This window comes from Typopeltis vanoorti, chromosome 4, assembly GCF_054136105.1.
Source record: "Typopeltis vanoorti isolate ZY-2024b chromosome 4, IOZ_Tvanoo_1.0, whole genome shotgun sequence".
NCBI classification, from domain to species: domain Eukaryota; kingdom Metazoa; phylum Arthropoda; class Arachnida; order Uropygi; family Thelyphonidae; genus Typopeltis; species Typopeltis vanoorti.
In genome coordinates this window covers 163,907,013-163,923,478 of record NC_143552.1, presented here as the reverse complement: position 1 = coordinate 163,923,478, position 16,466 = coordinate 163,907,013, and the positions used below count along the sequence as shown (strand labels likewise).

The 16,466-nt window shown below is 37.4% G+C and overlaps 1 protein-coding gene across 1 annotated transcript in view; it reads right to left on the bottom strand.

Moving 5' to 3' along the window:
• The window catches only part of LOC150107817 (sodium-dependent dopamine transporter-like), a 361,184-nt gene that overhangs the window by 70,880 nt on the left and 273,838 nt on the right, over positions 1-16,466 (bottom strand). Inside the window, exon 9 of the mRNA XM_090392068.1 lies at positions 14,840-14,939. Coding sequence (XP_090248194.1) covers positions 14,840-14,939 — 100 coding nt within the window. The remainder of the gene's footprint in view (positions 1-14,839; positions 14,940-16,466) is intronic.

Genomic DNA, 16,466 nt, shown 5'->3' with positions numbered 1-16,466 from the left:
GATTGTCATTGCCTGAATATAACATTTTGTATTTATTGCTCAGAAAGATCTCACCAGTTTTTGTCTTTTTTGTTTCAGTCACCCCTATTATGTCGATCTGGTACTTATCTAATTCCTCAGCAACTCCATTTCTTTGCCATTCAGACTTTTTATGTTGATAGTACCGATCTTTAACTCTGGTGATGTTGAGTTGGGGGTGTGTTTTCAGATTTGTTCCAGTAGCTGACTTTTCCTTGTTCGCCCTGGTTCCCTGGCGAAAACAATGGGGGCCTTGTTTAACCGGGTGACGCCCCAGCCGGCATGAAATTTTGTAATGTTGTACCATCATTTTTTATTTTGGTTTAACCAATAAGAATACAATTTGGTTTGCTAAATCCCAAATTGCCAGCCCATCCTCGTTCGTTCAGTATCCAAGTAGATACCCAACTGCACTATCTATCTGCACTATTTGAATGCATTAATGTGTTAACATTAATAAATTCATATAAAAAGATATATGATATATGCCAATTTGGGTCAGTGACAAGGGATCTGATGAAGAATAAATAGCTGCATGTTGAAGTTAAATGACAGAAGTATATTTCAAACACATCAAAAGCCTCAGCAGATGAATCAATAACTATGTACATAAAAATTATACAGAATCTAATGTGTAAATTGTGTATAATCTACTGTTGTAAGAATCTATGCGATCCAATAATCATATACCTAAAGACATGTAAATCTCAGATACACTGTGTGTATCCTACTCTCAATCAGTATTTTTTTCTAGTAACCAGCATGGCAATCACCCTTATTATTATCATTACTTAGACTCCTCTAAGTCTTAACGTTAAGACAAGATTGCGGTATAGGGTGATATAAAATAAGACAAAATTTACAATACAGGATGATTAAAAAAGACAAAATTTACAATACAGGATGATTAAAAAAGACAAAAATTACAATACTTAGATGAGTCTAAACATCATGTCAATAATATTCAGCATTTGTACAGTATCTATCATACTTTGCTTTGAACTCATTCACAGTCATAGCATCCACAACAGACTCTGGCAACCTATTCCACTCATTCCACACTCTAACAGCCTTACTAACTACACTCTTGTTCAGTTTTCATGGATGGCCCCTAGTTCTCCCACCACCACACCTGTTCTTAAAAGTTTCGTCTGAATTAATCTTGTAAAAACTCCTCAGTAATTTGAATGTCTCAATCATATCACCCCTTTTCCACCTATGAGACAGTTTCTATTACCCCCAAAACTTCAACTTGTTCTCATAAGATTCATTCCATAGACTTGCTACCACCTTGGTCACTCGCCTCTGGATCCTCTCTACCACCTCCCCATCATCAAGAAACCCTGGCGCCCAGATCTACACGCAGTAGTCAAGATGGGGTCTTATCAGGCTTAATAAAGAGGAACAATAACCTGCTTGTCCCTGCTCGTCAAAGTATTCTTTAGTAACCAAGTGATCTGATGAGCTGCTTTAGCCACTTTTGCTATGTGTCCCCCCTCCCCCCCAAACTTTAACTCCCTATCCACTAACACTACCAAGTCTCTGGCTTCATCAATTTCCTGAAGTATAGTTACACCAATGTGGTATACTGCTGATAATCTTTTCACCCCAAAATGCATAACCTTACACTTTGCTACATTATACTGACATCCATTCTCCTTAGCCCAGTCTGCCAATCTATCCAAATCATCCTGAGTATTAACTATTGCTCTACCCAACTTTGCATCATTGGTAAATAACTGAACAGTTCCTCTAAGATCCTTTCCTATATCATTAATGAGCAAATTAAATAGCAGTGTTAAATTAAATTAGCAAATTAAATAGCAAGAACAGAAACCTGCAGCACACCACTAGTCACAGGCCCTCTTTTCAACTCTACTTCTGAATGAACTACTCTCTGATATCTCTCCATCAATAACCCTGCTATCCATCTCACCAACCCTATATCCATCCCAATGTGCTGCAGTTTACTGATTAGAATTCCATGTGGCCTTTGCAAAATCCAGCAGTATCACTGTAAACCCATTATCCTCATCCAATTCAGCTGTCAGTGTGTTATAAAATGTGAGCTAGTTACTGAGTTCTATCTCTGACCGAAACTAAAACTCTTCCTTGCTGGTCAGCGTTTTTCTTCGAATCAAGAGATGATTGCAGCTGTAGAGGGGTATTTTGCAGATCTGGAGAACCACTACAGCAATGGGATAATGGTACTGGAGCATCACTGGAATAAATGTATTAGCCTTAAAGGAGATTATGTTGAAAAATAAAAATAATTTTGAAATTATAAATTCGTTTTTTCATTGTTATTTAATTGATTCCTTTACCTTCTTACCATCGGAATTCCTTAAAATCATCTGCCATATACATTTTTTCTTTTACTTCAAGCATATTGAAAGAACTGCTTGGGATTCTCTTTAGCCTGCATTGTTAACTTCCTTTCATAATCTGCTTTTGCCTTTCTTACCACACTAGTTACTCTTCTGGCCTGTGCCTTGTACTGTTCATGTGCCTGCAGGTCACCTTTCTCCTTAAATTCCCTCCACAATTGTTTCTTTTTTTTTGCAGCTCCAGCTTAATGGATGTTATTCATCCATTTAACTCCCACTTGATGGTGTTATTCATTTGGTGTTTGGATTTACTCTCCTGACTCTAGGTATGCAGTCAGCCATTACCTCCCTCAAACACTCCTTTACCACTTCCCATGCACTATCAATATCCTGCCATGGCATGTAAAACTGCACTGATCCAAGCAATCTCCTAAGCTTGGCATACTTACCATTACCAGCCAGTAATTCCACATACACCCTGTCTTATCTGAAAATTCCATACATTTAGCCACCTCCCAAGTTAAGACCATATGATCACTCTCACCAATTGGTGGTAACGTGGTATATTCCTTATAGACAAATTCTCAGATGCAATTACTAGATTGAGCACTCTTGAATCCCTACTATCTATACTCCATTACATGCTGTCTAAGGTAATTATCCCTTAGCAACTGCATAAAATCCATTTCCTTCCACCTATGTGTCCTCTCCTCCTTCCAATCAGTGTTATCATAGTTGAAATCCCCCATAATAATTACATGTCCTCTACTCATTGAGTCTATTTGCCGATGCATACTATATCCATCATCTTTTCTATCCCCTGGTCTATAACAGCATCCAAATGTATATTTTGTTTTGCTGGCCTCAATCTCATACCAGATAGCCTCAAGCGTGCTATTTTGACTGTCCTGAAGCCAAACTTCTACTCTCCTTGTTGAAGTTCATCAGCTATCATCAATAACACTTCTCCCCCATTCTTTTCTCTCTATTCTTCCTGAACACACTATACCCTTCACATTCTATCACACCAAACTATATAATTTTCTGTTAGCCATGTCTTACTAATGCTAATAACCTTTGGTTGGGATGAGCTAATCAAGGCCAAAAATTCCTCCTGCTTGTTCCTAATGCTCCTGACATTCGTGTACATAAAGTGCAAAAGTTCCTTAGGCCCACCCCTATCTTGACACTTTATACTAAATACCCCATTCTGGTTTGTTACCATTGTACTAACTCAGGCATATTATACACATTCTTTCCCAACCACCTCATTGATATCTGCATATCCACTCAACAGCTTACCCACTTCCCCTAAAAGCTCTAGTTACCCTGATTCTGTAGATCCACTTTCACTTCATTCAACAACAATTTTTCTAGTCTTCGAACACCAAATCCATTCAGATGCAAATCATCCATCTTATGTAAGTCCTTTTACCTGTCAAACTCCACACCACTCATCCTGCATAACCTGTGCATTGAGTTATTTGCTATTATGGCCCTCCTTCTCAGCTCTACTCTGTCATACCACAGCAACAGACTCACTATCTTAACTCTCTCACTCTTTTCTTTTGTTACTTCCAGTAATTCTTTCAGGTCCTCTCTCATGCAATAATTTTCTCCTTTTAAATCATTTGTTTCAGCCACTATGATCATTTCTTTCACCCTATGCTTCTGTGCTCAAATAGCCTCACTAACATTATTAATTTTTGCACTAGGAAAGCATGATTTTATCAACCTCTCATCGATCACACTTTTATGATTCAATTGCCATATAACACATGCTCTTTAATTTTTCTTTCTCTCCCAAACATGCCCAAATTTTTCTTATCTCGCACTTCTTTCTTTTTGTTATCAGCTGATCCATTTGGTAGACATTTCTGCAATTGCTCCAGCTGCCGCTTCAACCTATGTATCACTCTGTGCAACAGAGCTATCTCCCTCATTGCAGCCAACTCTTCATTCTTTACATTCTTAGTTACACATATGTATTTTATGTTTATTCTTATAAATTTTACCTTGTAAATTGCATCATCTTCTTTTAATCATCCTGCATTATAAATTTTGTCTTATTTTATATCACCCTACATTGCAATCTTGTATTGTACTACATCTATTCCATCTTTACTATGTGTTAACATTTATAAATTCAAATAAAAAGATATATGATATATGCTATGTTTGGTCAATGGTAAGGGATCTGATGAAGAATAGCTGCAAGTTGAAGTGAGCAGACTAATTCTAGGCAAATGTTAATGAGTGTTTGTTTAATGTTTTTAAATGCAAGATTACGTATTATGTATGAAGGACAATGAAGGCAGAGAATCACAGTAATGGGAATTTACTGCAAGTAGTCAATGAAGGTAGAGGCTTGGGGATTATAAAAGTTTAAGGACTGCATTGCTAAGGTGATTAAGCCATTGTATCTGATATGCCCTTTGAAGAGAACACTACCTTATAAAAAAAAGGACATTATTCTCCCATTTTTACAGAGCTTTGAGAAGTCCACATCTAGACTACTGTGTACTATTATGGTCACCTGGAATACAAAAGGAGATAGATGAAAGGATTCAGAGGCAGGAGATCAAGATGATAACTGTCCTATGGAATTGCACTTATCAAAAAAGAGTGAAGGAATGTGGTCTTCAAAATTTGAAAAATAGACAGATTAGAAGAGATATTATTATTATTATTAAGAGAGACCTCCAGGGAGTCAGAGACTCATCGAGGCAGGCCACATACTACACACACTAGCTATCATACTTATTCTTGAATTCATTCACATTGCTTGCACTCACAACATCCAATGGCAATCCATTCCAATCACGCACCACTCTCTGAGAGAAAAATCTAGCCCTCACCCCCTTCTTAGCAGCCTTCATTCTCAGCTTCCAAGGATGCCCTCTTGCCCTTTCCCTACCCTTCATAAATTGAAAAATTCCATCAATTGAAATCCTGTATGACCCTTTCAGAAGTTTGTAAGTCTCGATCATATCATCCCCTCTTTCTCCTGTTTACTAGTGTCTGCAGTCTACAAAATATTATAGCCCTCACCCCCTTCTTAGCAGCCTTCATTCTCAGCTTCCAAGGATGCCCTCTTGCCCTTTCCCTACCCTCCATAAATTGAAAAATTCCATCAATTGAAATCCTGTATGACCCTTTCAGAAGTTTGTAAGTCTCGATCATATCATCCCCTCTTTCTCCTTTTTACTAGTGTCTGCAGTCTACAAATTCTCAATCTATCTTCATAATCAGTATTCTACAATCCTGATATAATTTTTAACACTCTCCTTTGTACTCTCTCTCCAATATATCAGAATCACAACGGAAACCAGGAGTTAGTAAGTTAAGTTAGTAAGAGAATCTTAAGGTATATAAATATGTACTTGGTGTGAGCAGAATTCAGAGTTATGGATGCTAAAGTGTGGGTAGGACACATATGAAGTACAGATTCTTTTCATAGTGAGTTGTGAAATTGTGGAATGGACTATTATTAGATACCGTGTTGAGCAATATGAGAGACCTTTACTGAAAGTGAGAGTTACATACGTATTCCCCTACTGAGTGTTCAGCAAAAATTCCAGCAAACATACTTGAGAAGATGCTAAGAAAAATTATGGACGAGAAACCTGTAGAAAGCCAGCTTGGTTCAGGCCAAATAAAGGTTGCAAAAATCAGATCCTCACTTTAAGTGAAATGGTTAGGGGTTGCTTAAGATCAAAGCCAAATAATTGGGAGGAGACCCCCACATCACCTTTCAGAACCCACCAACCGATTGGGGGGTTCTGACCTAATGTCCAATCTTTGCCTTAACATGGTGCACCCCGTTAGTAGGTACTGAAAGAATGAGGATGGGCTGGCAATTTGAGATTTAACTGTACTCTCTTTGACCAAACTGTACTCTCTATCGGCTTAAACCACAAATGATGACATTTCATGCCAGCCAGGACACTGCCCAGTTAAACAAGGCCTCGCTGTTTTCATCAGCAAACTAGGGTAAACAGTGAAAAGTCAAGCTCCAACTCAACATCTGGAAGAAGAAGAATAAACCCAATGGAAAGGAAATCATACTTTTCCACTTCTGCAAGTTTGAGACAGCTTAAAAACATTACTGAGACAACTTAAAAACAGATCAGATCTTACTAAATAACAAGTATAGGACATTATATTCAGGCAATAATGAGCAAAGAAAGGAAGGAAGGAGCAGTGTTGGATGTTCAATTTCTTCCTCCTAAGGAAGAAATTTAAGTATTTTTTGCATCATTAGAACAGGCAACTGACAGAGAAAAAAAAATGGAAAAAGTGGTCCTTGTTACAGATTTAAAAAGCAGAGAAGGAAATGAATCCCACCAGGCAAATAGGAGCATTTTGGGAAAATTTGGAGAAAGGACAAAACAAATAATAATGGTAAGTATTAGCTGGATTTCTGCTCCGGACATGGACTAGTCATTACTAACACCATGTTCCAACATAAAGATATGGGTAAGTTCACGTGGAGAGACACAAGAAATAAGAAAGCCTGATTGACTATAGCTTTATTGATAGTGATATATTCATGCTAGTTCGGGATACAGAGGATTTGAAATTAGAAGTGACCATTACTTATTGCTAAGCAAGATAAAAATAGATATTACACTGAAAAGAACAGTATGCAAGAAAGTCTTAAATAGAATTAAAGTTAAGCAGCTTTTACAGGTAAACTGTAGACTCGACTAAACACACATTATTGAAGAAAATTTGAAGCCATTTGAAAACAAGAACCAAACCTTGGAGTCTCAATGGCAAACTATGAAATAGACATTGATTCAGCTAGAGATTTATGTGGTGTTGTCTGTAAGGATAGAAAAAATAAGACCACCATGGTAGACAAGAAGTTAAAGAAACAGTTCTGGAAAAGAAGAAGAAAGCATATCAAAAGTTCCTAAGAAATAAGTCAGAAGATGCCCTAAATGAATACAGAGAAAAATTCAAGAGGGCTAAGCTCTGTAAAAGTAGCTAAACATGTAGTAAAATGTTCTGGAAGTTATTGAAAAAAACTTAGAAATGGAGAAAAAAAGTACTGTAAAAGTAATCAGATATGATAAAGGTGACATGAAAACTGAAGATAATGATATCCTAGAAGCCTGGAGTAATTACTTTAAAAGTCTGTTAAATGAACCAATCAGTGAGAGAATCATATGAGAACATTTTCAAGAGGAATGCAAAGACTTCAACATGACTATAAGCTGAGAGATAAAAAATAGAAACACAAGTAATTTTAAATAAACTGCACAACTAGTTTCAGCTTCTTAGAAGACTTCTTTGGGCATATAACATGAGGGAAATAGTAACAAACATTGTGAGATAAAATATCTAAATATTAAAATGCTAATGTATCAACATTTGAAGGTATTCTGTGTATCTTTCATTGTTGGGCACGTGCATGATTTCAAGCTCTCATGAATGCCAAAGTTGGATAGCAGCCCAATGACAGTCTGAGAGATTATAGCTGAGGTTAGTGTTGAGATGTACTGGACTGAGGATGATTTCTTCAGATTCTACAATTCTTCTCTCCAGTTCATCATAGTATTGAAAGACATTTTCCGATTTGTCCCACATGACTGGATGAATGATAGGGTTTTTTTGTTGTTAGCATTAGCAGAATTCAGGACGTTGTTCAACAGAATGTTTGCTCTAGTTCTGGCATATGTGATGTCTTTTTTGTGTTCTTCTAGATGCAATTTGATGGATTATTCAGTCTGGCCAAAATAAGGCATATTACAGTTGCACCAAATACAGTAAATGCCAGGATATTTCAAGCTGCTATGTTTTTGTTGGGTGTACTGAGCAAAGAATGGAGTTTAAGTAGAGGAGTGAAAGAAGTGACTCTCTCTCTCTCTGAATAAGAAGACAGCCAGCAACATCCTACAAAGGTATGTCCGAATTATTCCTCCTATATATTCTACATATATCTATCCATATAAAACATCAGTAATGCCCTAAAATTTGAGTAAAAAGCCAATGACATAAAAAGGGACACTCCTAAACAAAAGTAGGCTAAATAGCCATAAAAATAATATTTTCTTGAAGGAGTAACATGGGAATTTTCCCAGAAATAAAACCTATTTTATCTTATTTATTTATTTTTTTTTCAGTGATCATTCATCTGAAAAAAAAAAATTAGTTCGTATATAGAAATTGAACAATGCTGTTGAAAGTTTTTTTCACTTGGTTATACATTAAGTTAAAGATGCAAAGGAATTATATTTTTGTGTGTATATATATTCAAGTGTATGAACTTTGTTTGCATACACTTGAATAAAGCACATGAAGCACAGAGTGGCCATAATTAAAGATGAGATGTTCAGAGCCCTATTGTGAAAAATATATTGGATGAAACTGAGCCAAACTTGGTTAAGTGAATTCTGGAATATTGAGTTTTGAATTACAGGTTAAAAAAAAAAAAAAGTACAAAATTCTGCCACCAGCAATTGATGCTAGAATCACGTGATATTCTAGCATCAACTTCAGGATATAAGGAAGACCGAAACAGATTTGTGTCATTCAGATAACTCTGGTTGGATTTCGTCAATACATATTTCGCTACAGGGCTCTGAACACCTCTTTAATTATGGCCACCCTGTACTTCACTTCATGGCCATCCTGTATTTTCACGACTGGGTTACCTGTATAATAGAACCTAATGACCTCACAGTAATTGATTTAGTATGCAAATCACACATTCTTTTGGGTGCGTATAATGCTATGCATTATGGGAAGGGCCACTACCCACATCAGTTTTGACCTTTATTGAGGTCTCGTCAGTGGGAGTCAGACCCAGAAGAGATACCAAGGTTGAGATAACAATGCACAAGTCATATTTCCCATATACAAGTAGTGAAAAGATGTGTTTTCCATTATGGGATACTAAGGCAATTAATGTGAAATCATTAGCCTCTGTATACTAGTATCCCAGTCATGAAGATACTTACACATGCAAAATCTGTTTGCATACATATGCTTGGATAAAGTATTAAACAAGAATATAATTTCTTGGTGTCTTTAATTTAATTAGACAAAGCTGACCTACATATTACTCCATTCACAATAAAATTAAAATGTGAAAGCTATATAATCATCACTTTGTGAAATTATTATTATTATTATTATTATTATTATTAAACAAGACCTCGTGGAGTCAAAGACTCATCTGGGAGGTCCTTTTATGACACACACATCCCATCATATATGTCTTAAACACATTCAAATTCCTTGCAGACACTACACTCAAGGGCAAGGCATTCCAATCATTAACAACTCTGCACGAAAAAAACCTGCCTCTCACTCCCCTACTCACACCCTCTTTATACAGTTTCCAGGGATAACCTCTGGTTCTCCCCTGATCTCCCACTATTCTCTGTAGAACTTCTCCACCATTGATCTTATAACACCCCCTTACCAACTTGTAGGTCTCTATCATATCTCCCCTATTCCTTCTCTCCACCAGACTCTGCAAATTACAACTTCTCAATCTTCCTCATACTCAACATTCCGGAGGTCAGAAACTACCTTAGTCAGTTGCCTTTGGACCCTTTCCAACATCTCTTCATCCCTCTGAAAACCCGGTGACCAAATCTGGGTACAATAGTCCATGTGTGGCCTAATCAAAGCCTTATACAACGGAACAAGAATCTCCCTACTTCTACACGTCAGTGTCCTCCGCATCATTCCCAGAAGTCTTTGTGTTGTCTTCACAATTTTGGCGATGTGTCCCCTAAATTTTAGATCCTTATCCACTATCAGCCCCCAGATCTCTTATTTCCTCTACCTCTAACAATATATTCTCACCAAGCATAAATTCTGCATCCCATCTTTGTTTTCCAAATTTTAAAACCTTACATTTTGCAACATTGTACTCACATCCCCATTTCCGTGTCCCAATCACTCAATTTATTCAAGTCTTCTTGCAAGGACACAACATCTCTTTATGGTTCGTCCCAACTTTGCATCATCTGCAAACAACTGAATATCTCCATCCAAATCTTCACCAATATTGTTAATATACAAGTTAAATAGTAATGGCCCTAAAACAGACCCCTGAGGCACCCCACTAGTGACTTTCCTTTTCCTGGATATCGCACCCCCATACACAACGTGTTGATACCTATCAGATAGCCAGTCTCCAATCCAATGCACTAACCTAATATCCAACCCCATCTGCTCTAGTTTGACTGTCAACTTATCATGAGGTACTCTATCAAAAGCTTTTGCGAAATCCAAGTATATTACTGTGTATCCTTCTCCTCTGTCCAAGGAAGCAGTCACTTTATTGTAATAAATAAGTAGATTACTAAAACATGACCTCCCTTTAGCAAATCCATGCTGTCCATCAAAGATTATACCATTGTTGTCAACCCAACTCTGGATTCTAGTTCTCACAAGCTTCTCTAACAACTTAACCACAACACCTGACACACAGATAGGCCAATAGTTTGATACTTGAGTTCGATCACCCTCCTTTATGAAGTGGCACAATCTTGCCCTCCTTCCATTCTTTAGGTACTTGACCAAGTGCAAGACTCTTATTAAAAAAATATGTCAATGCAGGTGTCAACTCCCTGGCACATCCCTTCAGAATATGCGGTGATATATTATCAAGTCCCACAGCCTTATTTACATCTGGTTTACTCAACTCCCCAAACACCTCCTGCTCACTTACATTCACTCTCTCCTCCCCATCATCAACTGCTCTCAATCTCTCCATGAAGTCACATTCACAAGATTGAAAGATCTTTATGAACTGCTCATTAAGTATCTCCACCACACATTCTGCATCAGCTGTCTTTATACCATTTCCTCCAATCAATGTCATCCTTCCATAATCATTCTTTCTTTTGCTGGCTACATATCGAAAGAACTCCCTAGGACTTTTTTTGGCTTCATTAGCTAACTGCTGTTCATACCTCTCTTTAGCTACTCTCACCAACCAAGTCACCCTCCTTGCCTGGTCTTTGTAGACCTCATGAAATTGGTTACTTTCACTTCTCTTATGCTGCCTCCACAATGCCCTTTTTCTCTGTATCGCATGCTTAATCTCTTTATTCATCCATCTCACACCTACCTTATTTAACCTTCTCACCCTTGGAATACATTTAGACATTGCATCTACTAAATAGTTTTTGAAAATCCCCCAAGCTGCATTGATCTCTTTTCCAGCTAACTCCTCATTCCATGCTACACCTGCAAGCTGGCTCCTGAGCTCTTCATAATCACCCCCCCCTTGTAGTTCCACATATACCCTTTTTTCACAGGGGTCCTTGCACTGCTGGCAACCACCCAGGTAATCACCTCATGGTCACTTTCACCAATTGGTGGGTGATTTGACACCTCATTTATAATTACATCCTCTGATGAGATGACCAAATCCAAGACCCTTAATCCTCGTGTGCCCTCTGTTACATACTGTCTGAGGTAGTTATCCCTCAAAAACTCAAGAAACTCATTTTCTTTGCTTCCAGTTGCTATCTCTTCATTCCAGTCTATATTGCCATAATTAAAATCACCCATAATGATCACCCTTTTCTTATTTGCTTGGCTTATTTGACTATATTTCACTATCACCACCATCCACATTACCAGGTCTATAACAACATCCCACCAAGTACTTGATTCTATTCACCTCTATCTCACACCATACTGCCTCAAAACCACTGGCCCTATTTCCCTCTTGCATCTCTACCTTGTATGGACATAACTCTTGTTCTATCATCAATAGTACTCCCCATCCCTTTTTACCCCTTCTATCCTCACGAAACACATCATACCTTTCCATCTCTATTCCTGTCAGGATGTCGTTCTCATCTAACCATGTCTCACTTATTCCGACAATCTTTTGGTGCACAGACGTAATTAGTGCAACCATTTCATCCGCCTTGTTTCTTATACTTCTAGCATTGGTATACAAACACAACAGCTCATTTCTGGATCTACAGCTAGTTCCACTGATACCACCCACTCGATGTGATCTCTCCATGCTGGACTGGGGCCATTTCCCTTTCTGCTTCTTTATTTCAGAACCCTTTGCAATTCCATCTGTTTCCTCCTAATCCCTGGTCATCCCATTTCTTTCCTGCCTACACATGCTCTCACCTTCTCTTGGAGCATCCTCACGCTGTGTACCCTTGTCAACCCTGAGCCTCCCCGTTTCGCTGCTCCTCTTGCACACCGATTCTCTCATTTTCTATACTCATACCACTCACTTCCCCATTCATTTCCACTTCTTCAATCTCTCCTGTCTTACTCTCCTGCTCTTCCACATCACTCCCCCTCTCAATCTGATTCATTCTCTCTATTTACTTCTCTACCTTCCAGCAGCAGTCTCTCCAAGCGACTCACACCATAACCACTCAAATGCAGTCCATCACTCCCATACAGCTCACTTCGTCCCTCAAACTCATTCCACACATTAACAAACTGTACTCCCATCTCCTCACACATTTCAGCCAGAATATCATTCATAATCCTTGCTCTCCGCCTCATTTCACCACAATCATACCTAGGCAACACACTGACTACCCTTCCTGTCACACTATTCTTTTTTATCTTTCCGAGCAGTCTCCTGACATTCATTTTGACATGCTCTTTGTTCTCTCTCAAATCATTTGTACCAATTAATACAATTAACTCTTTTGCTCGCTCCTGCCTCATATCCAATGCCTCAATCACTCTACTCATTTTACCGCCTGGAAAACATACCTTGTGCATTTTATCCTCTAGCACACCTTTAATAATGGAGTCGCCATACAACGCCACTCGCTCATCTTTTGTTAACTCTTTCATGCCATCATGATTTTTTTTTTTAATAGTTTTGATCTGAATTCTCTTAATTTCATTCCGCATCCATTTCATTTCTTGCCTCATCCAATCCAATTCACCTTCCGAATCTCGCGACACAGTAAATGATTCTATCATTCTGTCTATCATTAAATCTTTCTAACTTTCTAACTCTCGACCCCCTCTTCTCACTTTCCCTCTCATTCATCCTTCTTTGTTTCCGTACTTTCGGTCCAACATACGTCCAACTTTTGCTATCATTCTTCTCACTTTTACTGTCATTCATCTTTCTTTGTTTCAGTACTTTCGGTCCAACATACGTCCAACTTTCGCTATCATTCTTCTCACTTTTACTGTCATTCATCTTTCTTTGTTTCAGTACTTTCGGTCCAACATACGTCCAACTTTCGCTATCATTCTTCTCACTTTTACTGTCATTCATCTTTCTTTGTTTCAGTACTTTCGGTCCAGCATGCGTCCAACTTTTGCCATCATTCATTCTTTTTTCGCTATCATTTATTCTTTCGATTTTTTTCACTTGTGATTTCTGCATCACGCCGTTTCTACTGTCATTCATTCTCTCAATTTCATTTCTTTCCGCCTCACTTTCGTCCCTTTTAACATCCATTACGGTTTTCAAATCGCTTGTTTTCTTTTTTCCTGATTTTTTAACATTTTTTGCCTCTCTTTCTCACCATCCTTCTCTTTCAAACATGCACTCGCCCCACAATCGGTACTAACACTTTCTGTCATCAATTTCATATTTGCATTCATCAGTTCCTCGTTCAGATCATACTTCGCACACGCCCTTCTTCCATCCGCATTAAACATCCACAAATCATTTATGTAATCGAAGGAATACATATAACAGACCTCACACTTAACGAAACGACTGAAATCTAAATTAAAATCATGGAATGATAATGCCGCCGCCATTTTTTTTTTTTTTTTCCTCTCTGCAGGTTCCTAGGTCTAATAATAACGATATCGTAATTTAGTTTAGGCAAGAAAAATCACCCACACTAATAATACTGGTAGCATATGTTAAATGAATTAAGAGATAAGAAGTTTAAGCATTAAAAAGGAAATAACATGTAAATACTTACATTTTGCCATCTTCACCACAATGTACTGTGCATGATAAAGTAAGTAGATAAAATAGTATCTGACATCTCATATTTCTTTTATACATGCATGCTTAATCAAGTCTATTACACAGTGCTAAACTGTGTTGGATACTTATATAACAAGCAGTATACAAAGGGATAAAAATATTTTGGAAAGGGTACAACGTAAAGAAGAATAACAGGAATCAAATCCTGGAATGTACATTATGATAGACATATAAGAAGGTGAAGGATTTTTCAAAGACAGAGACAGACAGAAAGGAGTAAAACAAGAGGTTATCCCTGGGAACTGTAAAAGGAGAGTGTGGGCAGCAGGTTTTGTCATGTAGGCATGGAAGAAATAGTGAAAGAGTTTATGACATGATTCAATGAGCTCTGTGTTGTGCCCACAGTGGGTTGTTAATTCCATGAAGGTCTAATAATACTTTACAAAGATATAAATTAAGTTTAATAACCTACCATAGTCTGAAAAATTCACTAATCTGTCTGTAGTTTATGAAAGGTGTTAGCTATAATATTAAAATACCAGACTAGTATATTGGAATAAAAAGAACTTACCAAAAAGCCAGCTTATTGTACCAACTTCTAGAATGGCAAGAATCACAACTGTTAATACAGCAATGAAATGATCTGTGAGTTGGAAAAAATATATACCAGCCTGAAAGAATATAATTATGTAAATCAATGTTCAACCTATTTATTTGTAAAATGATGTATTATTTAAGTTTTTTTTTTCAGAGATAGATATCTTCTAGATATCTATTATATTTAATACAAAATCCAGTATAATGAATACCACATGCAGTAGTATACACATAATGTCATAATTGTGAAATCTGAGTTACATAGCAGTGGAATACCCTTCTATAATTCTACAACTTGAATGTGAATAATTGATATGATCATTGAAGATGCAATATTACATATTATTATTATTTGACACCTCCAGAAAGTCCAAGGACTCATCGTGGGAGGGCACCTGCTCTACAACTCCACCTCCACCATTGAATAACCAACTGACCGACCGCAACTACACCAACGGCATCTACTGTCGATCATCACTGGTATTTCCATAGACAATCACAAACATCCATGCCCACAGCAGGATTCAAACTCGCAAACTTTTGGCTGGAGAGGATACGCTATACACTATATATTCCAAACTTACACATACTCCACGAATGAACAAGCATTTCAAGTATTCATTTTGATTTTTAAAAGAAATGCAGGTAAATAAGAGGAATTATATACAAAATCTGTTATAAATTAGATTATGCTACATAAAAATAAGCAGCATACATCATTATCATCATCATCAAATTCCTGATATGTACCTTCAAGAGGTGTACAGTTCTACATGAAAAAGTTAAATCATTACTAACTTCTGATCAACAATTTTCTTCCAAATTAATTTGTTATCTGTCAAGATTCCAATACTATCAGATCTTATATTTCTGCCTTTTTGGCACTTTCTTGGTATCCCTCTGGGTCTTTTTCCTGCCAACCTGGCAGAGAACACTTGTTTTTATTATTATTATTATTTACTAAAATAGAGAGCAAAAAGGTTTCACTTTGGCGATGCAAAATTATCTAAATTAAGTGAATATTAAATCCAACATCATTTCAAAGCCGAATACAGAAACTATAAAAGTTTCGTACAGAAACTATAAAGGTTTCGTGCAAAAATTGACCAGAGAGCTAGCAGGAATACACCACTGCCGTACTACGAGTTGCCCTAGCCGAACCATATAGGTGATGACGATCGCTGTGAGTGTCCATATATTTGCCTCCTATTGGTTCATTATAAGGTTTCACTATCCTGACAGCTGTTTCAAACTCACTGGTTTTCATCAGAGACTAAGCAGAAACCTAGAGATCAAAAACTCTCAGTACTAAGGAACTAAGCACCGGAGAGGGGTATTTTCCGTAAGTGAACTCTCACACGAAACCTTTATAGTTTCTGCACGAAACTTTTATATTTTCTGTATTCGGCTTTGAAATGATGTTGGATTTAATATGCACTTAATTTAGATAATTTTGCATCGCCAAAGTGAAGCCTTTTGGCTCTCTATTTTAGTAAATACTTTACGCACCGACCAAGAGTTCGCTTACGGAAAATACACCTCTCCAGCACTTCAAGTTCCTTAGTACTGAGAGTTTTTGCTCTCTAGGTTTCTGCCTAGTC